This window comes from Festucalex cinctus, chromosome 13 (assembly GCF_051991245.1).
Source record: "Festucalex cinctus isolate MCC-2025b chromosome 13, RoL_Fcin_1.0, whole genome shotgun sequence".
Classification (NCBI taxonomy): Eukaryota; Metazoa; Chordata; class Actinopteri; order Syngnathiformes; family Syngnathidae; genus Festucalex; species Festucalex cinctus.
Window position 1 is genome coordinate 19,887,448 of NC_135423.1, and position 14,496 is coordinate 19,901,943.

Below are 14,496 nucleotides of genomic sequence, written 5' to 3' on the forward strand. Positions count from 1 at the left end.
TAACAAAGATAATGTGGTCTTTCCTCCCCTCATTCCATTAAATAGTATTTGCACAATTCCACATAAAAAAATAAATAAAATAATTCTCAATAGCACATTCATCATAACACAATTCACCTTATTACCATTCGAAATTCAAAATGTTAAACTCATTCAGTTGCCTTTGGATCCATTTTCACCATTCCCACAATTCCCACATACCAAAAATTCCACATTTTCCACCAACGTAGGCCTATTAGAAATATTTCACCTAAATATTTCTATAACATTCTATATAATTTAATATCATTCCATGTCATTAAATATCATTCCACATCACGCCTCATCATTCCACATCGTTTAATATCATCCCATAATCATTCCAGTCTTTTCATCAACACATTATTTCTACATTTAGGACACATTTCAAGTTTTATTCATGAAACCCCCTGCCCCTAACAACATGTTTTTTAAGTCTGTCTCACGTTTCACTTTTTATTTCATGTTTTGCAGTTAAAATGCAACCTCGGTGACATGCATGGTGCTACTAAGTAAGTCAGCCACAAGATTAGACACGCTGGTCTAGTTCAGGGTTCAACATCCACATTTCTGTCTTTTAGTGTGTCTTGTTGCATTTTTTTTTGCATTTTTGAAAACCGCAATATCAAACAGCAGCCACCAGAGGGAGGTGTAGGACTGTACTTGGGGGTGGGGGTCGAGGGACGAATACTAAAACAACTGGCATTATTGAGTACATTTAAGCATGAATAATAATAATAATAATAATAATAATAATAATAATAATAATAATAATAATAATTGACGTGAAAATGAAAAGGTTGTTGAATTTCTTTACGTAGAAACCATTTGTTTATGTTAGTGTATGTGTAAATTACTTTGAAGCACCTTTGGTGTCCTCACCAGAATCACTCAGTTATAATGAAAATGTAACAGAATAACTCTTTCGTCCTATTAGAAGCGGCCAAACATTTGCACACTACCTGTACACTGATAAGGCTCTTAAAATGTGTTTCCTTAGCTACTCTCAACAACTCTGCGTACAAAATCTGGGCCGAATCATCATGAAGGGACTGGAGGTAGACTGCTGACAGTTGTTTAACAGATCTAAAACAAAAACTGTCTATTTTATTTTATAGTTGTTTGCATTTTATGAGCTGGATTTTGTTTTTCATTTGTTTGTCAAAGCACTGTCAAGACCTGTTTTTTAAAGGCACTATACAGAAGAAGTATATTATTATTATATTGGAAAGTCATGTTTAGGTAGACAAGTATATGAACATCTTCATCTATCCATTTTATTGTACATACTAAGGTCACTGGTAAGCTCAATGTTATCTCAGCTGACTTTGGACGAGAGATACACCTCGGAGTGGTCACCAGACACTTGCAGATAAATATGTCCTTTCCAGTTACAATAACTAGTGTTAGCGCTTACATTCTGCCTCAGGGTTAAATTTGCCACTCATGACTCACATACTGAGATGACAAAGTGTTAACAAGCTTCTCCGTTACGATTTGTTTTTTTCTTCATCAGTGATGTGATTTATTAGTTTACGGGATCTAATTATAGCAAAGCCAAACCTCTGAAAGACCTTGAAAAAGAGATAAACAGGTTTCCAAGGCAACCTCATCCAGCAGGACCAATTAGACTTGACAAACATTAACATTAAAACGCTTGCGGATGAAACAACAAAATCCTTAATAGTACTTGAAACCCATGTTTTACTCGCGCTATTGTTCGTCACTTGTGTCTTCAGACGACATGCCACCCACTAGCTATGTATGACCACGCACCTGTTGGCTTTGTAGTGTCTACAGTGGTCCATCTACCGGGGGAGGGTAGATCTAATTAAATTGTGTCTCTCCTTTCCGCCCTCTGTCTCAGTGAGATGGCTTGGCTTTGTGTGTGCTGTCAGAGCCGCAGGCAGGAAACAAGATCAATAACAAATAGTTTAAACTGGAGGGTCTGATTATATTTTGCCTGTTTTTCTCTGGAAAACTGACCAGGTGTATGCAATTGTGGATCCCTTGAAGAGTCAGTGGTAGAAAATTTAATAAGCCCTGAAAACTATAAATTGCACTATGAGTAAAGTATGTACGTTAGAACTTTGAGAAGATTTGGAAAAGACATCTCAAGACGTACTTATAGAGTTTTTAGTCTCAGACTGAGATTTTACAAAGACTGTGAATTTTGCTGGGTCCCTATTTACAAGACTACAACTTGACGCATCTTGAGGCAATTTTTGCCCACAATGACAATTTTCCCATTATGCTATTGTTAGAAACCTGAAAATGGAGAAGTAGAAGCGTTTGGCTACAGCTGCCAGAGTTTATGCAACAGTTTGTGCAGGGGGAAAAAAAACAAAAAAAAACAAAAACAAAAAAAAAACAAAGAGAGAATGTGGGCATGGCTCTGATCATATATTATTTAAAAAAATATGAATGCTAAAAAAAAAAAATACATTATTTTTTTTATATATCCATCCATTTTCTTAACCGCTTACTCCTCACAAGGGTCGCGGGGGCTGCTGGAGCCTATTCCAGCCGGCTTCAGGCAGTAGGCGGGTGACACCTTGAACTGAGACAAACAACCATCCACACCTAGGGACAATTCAGAGCGCCCAATTGACCTGCCATGCATGTCTTTGGGACGTGGGAGGAGACCGGAGGACCCGGAGAAAACCCATGCAGGCACGGGGAGAACATGCAAACGCCACCCAGGAATGCCGGAGCCTGGATGCGTCCTCAGTACTGGGAGGCGGATGTGCTAACCAGTCAGCCACCGTGCCACCATATTTTTATATATTTACATTTTATTTCTAATGACTTAGTTTACATAATAATTTATCTCACCAGTGCAAACCACCTCCAACACCATCTCGAGCTAAACAATTCTTGACCACCAGCTCAACAGTCATTGCGCAATTAGAATGGGACCAGGAGATGAGTTTTTTTGTTTGTTTGTTTGTTTTACCAACGTTTAACCGCACAGCTTCAGCTGTTACATTTGTCATGTTTCAGTTTTGGGGGTTTGGGTTTTGGGCTTAGTTTTGGCTGTTTATGTTGTCTTTTGTCTGGTTTTGTCTCGTCTTAGTTAACCTCGTACACCTGTGTGTGTTTCCACTCCCCGTATGAGTTGCTAATTAGTGCCCTCCGCCTGCTGTGTTTCCCAGGTGTGTCTTCTTAGTGTCTCGTTATTGTTGTATTTAGTGAGTGGCGTTTGTTCACGCGTCGTGGGAGCATTGTCTTGTCTTGTCTTGTCTTGTCTTGTCTTGTCTTGTCCAGTAAAGGGTGCTAAGCAGTGTTGCCAGGTGTACGATAATTATTATATTTTTACAATAATTTGACCCTCTGTACAAACAATAATCCTAAAAAAAATGTCAAATGTACGATAATTTGACCATTTAGGATTATTGCAAAAACTGAAACTGCCAGAGTTTTTTTTTTTTTGTTTTTTTTTTGCGAACCCTGAAAGCATCTGTTATCATGTGACATAATACCAGCCAATCGCGCTTTGCTGAGCATGAGTAACGAGAGACGTCCAGGCATTGATTGGCTGAATGATAAGTGCCCGCCCCCAAGAGACACTCCCAAACAGGAAATCACGCACGACTCAAACCACCTATCCAGTCATATATACAGATCAGTGATGTTAACCCGCAACGAAGCCTTGAGTGCCTGTGAGCGGTGAGTGCTTTTAAACACAAGACTACATTTGACTGTCGCGAATCAGTGTATTTTGGTTATGACGAGTGTACAATAATTTCCATCAAAATACAATAATTTTGAGTCTATGGTACGATTTCCCACCTGGCAGCGCTGGAGTTAAGCTGTTAGTAGTTTCTCAACGTCTGGTCAAGTTTCTCAATGTCTGGTCAAGTTTCTCTACGTCTGGTCAAGTGTTCTCTCGTCCACGCCAAGTGTTCTCTCAAGTATTCTCTCATCTACTCAAGTCTCCACGTCTACTCAAGTGTCTCCACGTCTACTCAAGTGTTTCCATGTCATTCCAAGTCAATCCTGCCAAGTCTGTCCACGTCTTGACCAGTCTGTCCACATTCAGTCCAGTCATCATGTCAAGTCTTCTCACGTTCCATCCAGTCCTTTATTCAGTCAGTTAAAGTTATTCTTCTTCCTGCCTTTCTCCCTGCCTGGTTTCTCCGCCTTTGGATCCGTCCATACTCCACGTACCATAACAAGATTTAGTCATATGTAGTCATTTTAAGTGGTAAATCTCCACTCTGTCGTGATCGAGTAGAGAGGATGGGCTGTTTTGACCTAAGCTTAACCTTCCCACTTTTTGGACGTAACCTGTTCTACGGCGTACGGAGCTCTCACATTTTTGCCAGTATTCACCTGGGAAGCCACTCTTGTCGATGTTTGCGAAGTTTCCTGTTATCAGTTTTGACAGAGCTAAACTAATTGTTGTTAGTTGTGTCACAGCACCGCAAAGAACAAAAAACTTCTGATAATCTCAAACATGTTTGCTGTTGTTTTATGGCCAAGACTAGGAAAATAGTGACCTAAAACAGGGTAGGTTCCCAGCTCGCACTAAATGATCAAGATGGACTCTAAAACTTCCAGTTTTCAGTCTGTGCAAATAGATAGCTGTGAGCCCAGCATGTGACTGAAATTGATTTAAGTAATTACAGATTACAGTACCAGAAATGAGACCTAATTTCCAATAAAATAATAATAATAATTTACTCTCAGTGCTTAACTTCCTAACCTGGGATTGACTGGTGACCAGACCAGGGTATTGGCTCCCTTTAACCCAAGTTAGCTGGGATAGGCTAAAACAGGCTAAAAATGGACATTTCAAGCCAAGTACTTTTTATTCATTTTTTGGCATTTTAGAGAAACATTGCATATACAGCATATAAATGGAAGCATGAAAAGATGAGGAATGTTCCTTGCTTCCGGAGCCATCCATTCCCAAAATAGAATCTATGGTGGGTTGTAAAAATGCAAAACACAGTCTTTGTGTGATGGAAGGACTAATCGGCAAAGGTACTGAAAATGCATTTTCAACCCTTAAATTTTGTAAACGTTGTGGGGAAAAAAAAACGCTATATAAGAGGCAAAAACTGCATATCAGCTTTAGAGTTGAATTTTCCTGTCAAGACACTTGTGCACTGTCAGTCAACTATCAAAACATTCAACTTATATTGTTATAGAAAGCGTCAGTAAGCCTTTGTTGCCTCTTTATATGCTGACTTTCATTTTTTGCTTCTCTCTTACCCCAGTCTAAAAAAGCTTCAAAGTAGTTTAGGCGTATCCCTCGCCATGGTAACAGCATCTCTCTCATGCTTGCGCACACACACTCGCTCACATCTCATAATTCTGCCCTACCCAGCGCTATACCACTGTACCCTCCCCCCATGTGCATTGCCCCCCCCCCCCACACACACACACTCTTGCTCCCCTCTCTCTCCTGCATTCCCTCAACCTCTCCTGCTCTGTCAGCCGCTCCACTGTTAATGCCGCGTTGACCACTGACCGCAAGATGTTCACACCGGCTTGCAAAGGATCTTCAGGGGAGGCGAGGTAAGGCACCGGATGCTGCCAGCATCAACTGGAGAGCCAAAACACTGATGGCAAAAGCAGGCGTTTTTGTATGATTAGTGTGAGAACTCTCCAGATGGAGACAAGAGGCAGCATGAGTTGCTGGCTTTGTACGACTCCTCAGCATTTGCACCAAAACAAGTGAAGTGGAAAGCTATTTTAAGGATTTCTTGACTACAATGTTCTCAATATCCTTGAACTCTCAATAAAATGTGTGGATTCAATTTGTGTGTGTGTGCGTGTGTGTGTACAGTACATGCGCAAGTGTGAGTGGAAGCGTGATGGCATGCAAATTGTCTTCTGTGTACTGCTGCAATGTCTGGCCATGGTTGCCACATTCTGTGTTGGTTTATAACACCATATGGCACATGTGAGCGTGTGCGTGCGTGCGTTATGAGACTGGTGAGTGGCAGCATGAAGTTAGGTTTCTGCATATGTGCGTGGGTGGTTATGAAGAGCACCTTCTATTTTCATTCAACTGAAAACATTGGTCGCTTTAGTCAAGTTGTAATGAAGGAAAACAATGTCAACGATGGAGAGAATGGAGATTTTTTTGTGTGGTAGTAGTAGTTTTTCAAAGATGAATATTACACTGACATAATTTGTTGGCAAGCATGCTTTTAACTCTTGCGTGTCAGTTAATTCACAGTTCAAGCATGTTTTTTTTTTTTTTTTTTTTGTCTCTCCAAGTTTGTGTCTTCGTATGTACAGTATATGCGAGTGAGTCAAAATCAAGCCTGTGGGTGTGCGTATGTACTGTATGCGGTACAGAAAGGAGCAGCGGGATTCAGCGAAATGTGCAGCTCTGAGTCTATGAGGTAATAGCGAACATTCCTTGAGCAGGAAACAATTCACTGGTATTTTTGCAGTAAGATATGGCAAATCAATTGAATGTTTATCATAATGCAGTAAATATGCTATTTTACAAGCAGTCCTTTGTTAGGTCAAATATGACTAGCTCATATTGCATAACATGTTGATATTGATAGATATTTTTGAGCAATGCAGCCCAAGATTACAGAAGCAACTTGACTCTCAATGCTAAAATGAAGAAAAAAGGGCAAAAACAAATACATGGGCAGTAGTTCCTGGACTCGCTATTCTCGTTCATGTTAACGACTTGAGTCCCGAATCGACTCAATTTGGTTACTTTTCCCCAAAATGTTTCATAGTTCAATGAAAAAGCTGATTTGATTCCCGTTGTGTTGGACTAGCCTCGTATTGGATACCACTGAGCTCGTTCATCTCTGACATCTATTTCATCTGTTGCTAGGATGGCGTGAGAAGCCAAAAGGCATTATGCAGCCTAATACTCCTGTTGCTAGGACAGCGTTAGCCATACAAATATTCCATCCATCCATCCATTCATCCATTTTCTTGACTGCTTATTCCTCACAAGGGTCAAGGGGATGCTGGAGCCTATCTCAGCTGGCTTTGGGCAGTAGGCGGCGCACACCCTGGACTGGTTGCCAGCCAATTGCAGGGCACACAGAGACAAACAACCATCCTCACTCACAAATACACCTAGGGACAATTCGGAGCACCCAATTAACCTGCCATGCATGTCTTTGGAATGTGGGAGGAGACCGGAGTACCCGGAGAGGACCCACGCGGGCATGGGGAGAACAGGCAAACTCCACCCAGGAAGGCTGGACTCGAACCCGAGTCCTCAGTACTGGGAGGCGGACGTTCTAACCAGTCACCACCGTGCCGCCCACTAATAGTCCTATAAACACAAAACAACTGTTTCCGGGAATCAGCCCAAATGTGCGTATATAGCTTCTGCGAATATACAATGCCTATGTAGAAGGGATACAGGACTTCCCTTTCAAGAATTCCTCTATGGCGACAACATGCTGACATTCTGACTCAAATGGGAAAATTCTGATTTTGCATTAATTTCCTTGTTCCTGCAACCTGGATAAGTGGAGGGAAATGAATGGATGTATTTTTGATGTTACCTAGCATATTTATAGAAGGTTAGATGTTTATACTGTAAATGTGTCACTGTCTGCATTACCTTGAGAGTGAAAAAGACTGTTGACACAGTCACTGCAACACTTCAGTCAATAGCTCATTTTAAGATCTTTGGTGTTGAGACGCCAGGTGTTGTCAGCAAATTTGCCATGCTCTGCACTTGAGCTTAACTCAAAATAGAAAGGAATAATCCACAAGCTATTTCCTTTTATCAGTGAGATGGTTTTAGAAATGCAGAAATCAAAGTGCATTTATCCTTTCAGTGATTTTTTTTTTCAGCATCTGTGCAGCTGCAGCGACAGCATATTATATTGTCACCTTTAATCCAGGCTAACTAATCCCTTGCGATTTGTTAAGCAGGATTCTGACAAAAGTTATAAGGGGGAAAAAAAAAAAAAAGACATAAATATGTGTGCCAACAGTTGTGTCTTCGTTTTTGTACACGGTCAATTAATTAAGCATTCCTTTATCTTTTTATCGTATTTATTACACCTTATTTTGATGCTCTTTTTTTATTCTCACAAGCCTTGGGACTTAGTTATTTGAGGCTAACCTGGAACCATGGCTCCAGCTTTTTTTTTTATCGTATTTTGTGCCATGCCTTGAATTTTCGCTTGTTACTAATAACTACCTAATGCTTCGAGACTCATAAATATTTTCAAATTAAGCTAAAAAAGAAAAAACAGGTTTCTATATAATATCATTCATTTTTGTAAATTGTTAAACACCAATAATATCTTGTGTTTCTACAGTAAGTCACTCTATTTAGTGGGTGAATAAAGTTTTTGTTGTTTCGCTTGTTTTATTTGCAGAATCTCAAACAATCTTCATTTTTCTTATATGAAACCATTGAATCCCAGATGTGTCTTTTGTTTTTGCAGTTCATTCTTTTCCCCTTCATTCTTCTACTCTCAATTGGATAGTGTAGACTTTGATCAGCGAGACCCCTTCAGACCTTTACACTTCAGCTTGAAAATGAAGTAATGAAAAAAATGTTGTTCTTCCCTTGGTACACATGATAAAGCCTATATATGTGTGAGTTGATGATTGTGTGGGCAAAGTGTTGTCAGTTGGCTCCTGTGAGTGTTTGCCATTATGTTTGTAACCATCGCTTGCAGAGAAGGAGAAGTGTATGGAATTATGTTTTCTCTGACCAATCCCATTTATGTAAAAATAAGAAAGAAAAAAAAATAACCTGTGTGTCTCTCTATTTTTATTTTTTTTTGCCACTGTCATAGCATGTTAATTTGTCTGCATGAACGATTATGTCGGCTTGTGTGAGTGCAGCTCTATTGAGTGCAGCTCTAGGTGCATTAGTGCATGCACTAAATGGACGACGCTACAGTATGTGCTGTAGCCTATGATTGTGTACGTGAACGTAGCCTATACTGTGCGTGCATGTAGGCGGGCATGTCACTTTTACTAAAATCCATCGAGAAGCAAATCCATGAAAAGTAGGTGGCTACACTTGGATAAAATGCTAAATGGATTAAATTAAATATGCTTAAATGTTGGTAAGATTACATGATTTCTTGTGTTCTAACATGTTCTTTACAAATATGACATTTGTGTAATGTATACATTAAGGACAGGGTGTAGAGCCCCCTGAAAATCGAGATAGGCCTTTTTTTTTCATTCCTGTAGGTAAGACAGTGGAAACTAACAGTGCAAATCATATTTTTGGGGTAGTGCCAAGGTTGACCTGTGAGAGGCAGCATGGTGCGACAGGACACATAACAGCTAATAAAGACAAAGAAGAAGAAAAATAACTATTTTAACTTATTTAACTTATTTATTACTTGCAGGGACAATTTGTAGTTGCTGTTTTTAGTGTGATGAGTAACATAAAGGACAGGTTACAAAAACATTCAACATAATCAGTCTGACAGACTTCATGCAGGTGAAAATTGGACCCCACACACATGGATTTGGAAAAAAAAACAAAAAAAAAAACAGAACATGTTTCACATTTGTGATTGCTGGCCCAGACTGGTTTCAGAGCAGCCTTGGTAGGGAAAGTCACACTTAACACCCCACACCACAGGATCAGGTCAGGTTATTATTTTTAAAGCAATCCAGTAATCAAAGCCTTGCTGACTTTAATCGGAACGAGGGATTCAGGCTAAAATTATCAGTAAAAGAACAAGAAATGCTTGTTGCCTAGATGAAAATATTCCTACAAAAAACGTTAGATGACAATTGAGATTGGCAATTGAGATCCGTTACACTCATTCTGCATCAAGGACGATGAGTAACCAAGTCATGAAAAGCTTTCTTAAGGTATGATAGTTGTGCCTTAAATGAAACACAATACTTGAATATCAGACAAAAGACTCAATCAATCTGACTTCAAAAAAATCACACAATTTTCAGCAGCTGTACCTTCAGTAGTAAGCAGGAATCTTGAAGAGGGTTGGGGCTTTTACAAACAAAAATAGTAAACATTAATAAATAGGACATTATTTTTGGCTGGTCAGCATTTTGGAGAATAATCAAACTAAAAAAATGGGCCACGTGTCGCTCCAGATAATTAACCTCATAACGCCTGCGTTACTGTAAGCAGCTGAAAGACACTAGCAGGAATATAATTTTTCAACCGAAATATATGTAGAATAATGTTATAAAATACACTTCAGAAAGAGGAAGAAAAGTAGTTGATGTGCACATGCGGTAAAGGCAGCTAACAAATATAATGTAAAAATAATAATGTTCCGTAATAATGTAACAAATATATTGTAGATGTAAATGATAGAGCCCTCAGGAGCATTTTTTTATTTTTATTTTTTTGCTTTGTGTGACAGGGGATAGTTTTAACAGCATTGTTGTCTGTACATAGTGCTTTTCAAAACCTTCCAAAATGTTCTTATTTTATCTATCATATGTAAAAATGGTCCACGATTGACCTCATAGTCAACATTTGGTCATGAAACTATTTCCTCTTATAAATAATATATCTGTATCACCCATAAATGGTTGGAAGAGCAGAATAATATAAAACCAAGTTGTATTATTGCAAATATTGTCTTGTCCTCATTTATTTATTTATTTATTTATTTATTTTTGGTGTTTATTAATGTGCACATTTGCACAGGAAGACAGTTGAAGGAGTCCAAGGGGCCTCATGTACGAAGACTTGCGTGGCTTTCATACTAAAACCACATACCTGTAAGTCATAAAACCATATGCATCATGGCTTTAATAGGAACTTTGTGTGATTGCAGTGAACGCTTCCTAAAATTCACAAGTTAATGGTAGTCTTGAATTTTGCTGAATGTAGACCGTGTTTGAGGGCTTATTACCTGTGGGGATGGTATGAGTTGAGTCTACAGCACTTATCTCATTGATGGCCATAATAATTGTGATGTCATCTATAAAACAGCTTCGAAGAAAACTCATGACAAACTGTCCATTCTGCTATCTCCTTTTCCACTAATTCCAAACACACATCTCTGTGACCTTTACAAACAACATGGTGGACTGACACTCGGACTCCACACCCGCCGACTCCAACACTGACTTCAGTTTATTTGCAACACAATACTGGGCAGCAAGACCCCATCTTACCTTTCCTCCCTTCTCTCTCGTTCACAAATTACTTCCCCAAGTGAGTTTGTCAAACTCACCAACCCAAGCTTCAAGACAACCTTTGACCGAAATTCCTTTGCAGCAGCTAATGATCGAAACAACTTCCATGACACTCTCAAACTTACATCCCTGAGGTCACAGACTGCCTTCAAGAAGAAACTCTCTCTCTCTCTCTCTCTCTCTCTCTCTCTCTCTCTCTCTCTCTCTCTCTCTCTCTCTCTCTCTCTCTCTCTCTCTCTCTCTCTCGAGTTAGCAAAACATCTTCAAAGACAATCAGAATCAGAAATGTTGATGGAGAAGTACAGAAAAGGTCAGAAGGGACTGCATTTTATCTATGTAGATCTAGAGAACATCTATGATATGGTACCAAGAGAGGAACTGTGCATGGTACTGCATGACAAAGTCTGGAGCATCAGATAAATATATTAGAATACAACAAGACATGTTTGTGGGTAGAAGAGGTGAGGTGTGCTGTAGAGTTTAAGATGGATGTGAGACTGCTTGCAGCAGGGATCATCTCTAAGCCCCTTTATCTTTGCAATAGTGATGGACTGTTGACAGATGAGGTTAGACAGCAATCCCCATGGATGGTGTTTGAAGATGACAGTGTGTATCTGCAGTAAAAGCAGGGAACAGGTGACGGTATGTTTAAAAAGAAGAAGTACTAAGATGAGCAGACATAAAACCAAATTATATGTGCATGAATGAGAAGGGAGAAGGAGGAAGAATGAGGTTTCAGGGAGAAGCAATAGTGAAGGTGGAGAAAGGTTAAATACTTGGGGTAAACTTAGCAGATCCACAGGTGGACACAATCTGAAAACGAGAACAGAAAGGGACATGCGCACACAAAGTAAAAACATGGTGACGGGACAAAACTATGTTCACTGAACATCAGAAATGCATAAAAATCAAGACAAAACACAATCAAACAAGATCCTGCCACTTGCATTGTTTTCATCCTAATGAGAACCATTTATTGGTAATATGCAAGACGCCTACTGTGTGAAACAAAACAATATTATCTTATTAGTGTGGCGACAATGACATACTTGGTAATTTTTGCAGATTTTTCCTCATAACTCCTGAAATACAGACAATAATTGTTAAAGCAGCCCTGGGGCCATGAATCATAATTATGAGTGTATGAGTCCACTTTCACTTTGGTATGTAATAATTTTCATAATTGCTTTGTGATCAATAACACGTTCATATGATAATAGTTTCCATCAAAGCTGGCAGCCCCAAGGTTTTCAATGGAGCCTACAAGAAACGATATGCTCAATAGCGAAACACAGTGAAATAGATGTTTCTGTACTATGATTTATATAATCATCATTTATGTACAATAGATATAGCACTAGAAAATCAACACCTGCATTTTTTTTGCTCCTTTCCCTTTACCTACACCTGAGATTGTGCTACTTCACTTGAGGTTGAAATGGTACTGTAAACCGAAACAATGGACCCAAAGTCTGTTCAACTTAGTGCCAATTTTGCCACAATGTGTTCCACTTCATTTACCTTGCAGCAGGTTATTGGCATGTTAAACCATTTACATAACACCATAAGGGTTATTATCCCCAAACGACGCTATTCCCCCAAAAAACACTTCAACATAACACCCACTGTTTATTCATTCTTTTAACAAAGAAAGATTTTATGCACTCTTTTGTAGCACTTTTGTGCAACAATCTCTAATGATGTCAGAAGAGCCATAATATTGCAGATGATGACGTCAGAGATTAAATAGGTGCATGTTTTTGGACAAGGTGCTACCAGGTAGTATCTCCTTCAAAATGTAGGGCCCTGTTCCGTGCCCACTCTAGTGCAAAGGGTAATCTAACTGTGAGCATGGGCGGAGTTTTCTTTCTTTTGGTATTTTGCTAGACTAGCGCAGATAGATGAGGGCTTTTACGCTGTTGTGAGATGGAACACAGCCGACTCCCGGTCAATCGAATAAGCTCCCCTCATGCGCTTTAAATTCATGGAGGTAGAAAAGCACGCAGTGCTTGGCATTGCAGAAGCAGACATTGACTCGCTAGTATGTGATTGGTTTATCAGGTAAACTCCAATATCTACCCTTGAGCATGATGTCGTCATGTTGACGTGCACAATTGGAGACCGCCTTGCACCCCTGATCATGCATCCATGTGTGATTCTTGTTTGAATACTGGTATTTGATTGTCATTGACAAACCAAATACAGCCATACTATTCTCACTCCATTTACTTATTTATTGGATGGATGCATGTTGCTGTATAGAATAGATGCAATTATCGGGTGAATGGCTGGTTCGAGCTGACGTCCAAGTCATTTATGCTGGCGTGAAGCAAGAAAAGAACTGTTTAAAAAAAAAAATTAAAAATCACTTTGGCATTTGGATTCTTTGCTAATTTATTCCGTCCGGCAACTCTATCATAGAGGCCTGATTAATGGACTGCTGGAGCTCTGAGTGAGCATCGAATATTTGGTTAGTTCCCTGACTAAAGCCCTTCTCCCCCAGTTGCTCAGACGGGTGTTTAAAAAACCAAAAAAAAACAAACACAATTGGAACACTGTATTTCAGATATTTTTACCAAACAATGCTGTTATGTAGGTTTTGTTCATTACATTCGAGTGAACTGTTGATGATCAGTCATACTGACTATAAAGAGAAGCATTCACCTAATAATTTGCCTCATAATGTATCTTTGTGTGTTTATGCTAGTGCTTCATCAGCATGTAGACGGTGTCACAGGTACAGTGGATGTTGTCTTCTTCTGTGTGGAATAGGTCAAGTGGCAGTTTGGGTATTAACTCATAGTGGCCTGAAAGCATTACGAGTGTCAAACTGTATACTTGGCTAAGTGGTTCCTGGAGAAGTTAAGTGGGTTCTTGGAGAAGGTGATCAGGGGGTAGCCAATCTCTGCCTGTGGGCCCACTTGAAGTCCTCGGTCCTATGGTCGCTCTGGAGGCATGTTCACGCAGACATGATTTTCACTGTGGCATGGACACTGGTCTTCAAAATCCACTGAGGACTGCAAGTTCTTGGAAAATAGTGACTACTGCGAACAAGAGTCACTTGCTTATGAAAGTGACAGGCATTGCATCACACTTTTTTGACTCAATCGCTGAAGTCAAAGTGAAAGCTGGTTCTTACAGGTTCTAATTGTGAGAACTAAGTTGTCTGCAAGTTTTTGGATTCTATTATTATTACTGTATTTGTTGCTGACAATGTCCCATCCACTGATGCAGTTTTATTTATTTATTTAGAATCAACACAAGGGCAAATAGTGGTTATCGATTAGGGCTAGAATCAACCTAACACTAAACCTGTAAAGAAGATGCCAGTTTTCTTTCAGGTTGAAAACTTTGTTTTTGATTTTTAAATAA

The 14,496-nt window shown here is 39.4% G+C and overlaps 1 protein-coding gene across 1 annotated transcript in view; it reads left to right on the forward strand.

The window, feature by feature from the left end:
* The first annotated feature begins 5,425 nt into the window (after nucleotides 1-5,425).
* Nucleotides 5,426-14,496, forward strand: part of LOC144033045 (rap1 GTPase-activating protein 2-like) — a 149,482-nt gene continuing 140,411 nt past the window's right edge. Inside the window, exon 1 of the mRNA XM_077540754.1 lies at nucleotides 5,426-5,544. Within this exon, the coding sequence (XP_077396880.1) occupies nucleotides 5,504-5,544 (41 nt within the window). The 5' untranslated portion in view covers nucleotides 5,426-5,503. The remainder of the gene's footprint in view (nucleotides 5,545-14,496) is intronic.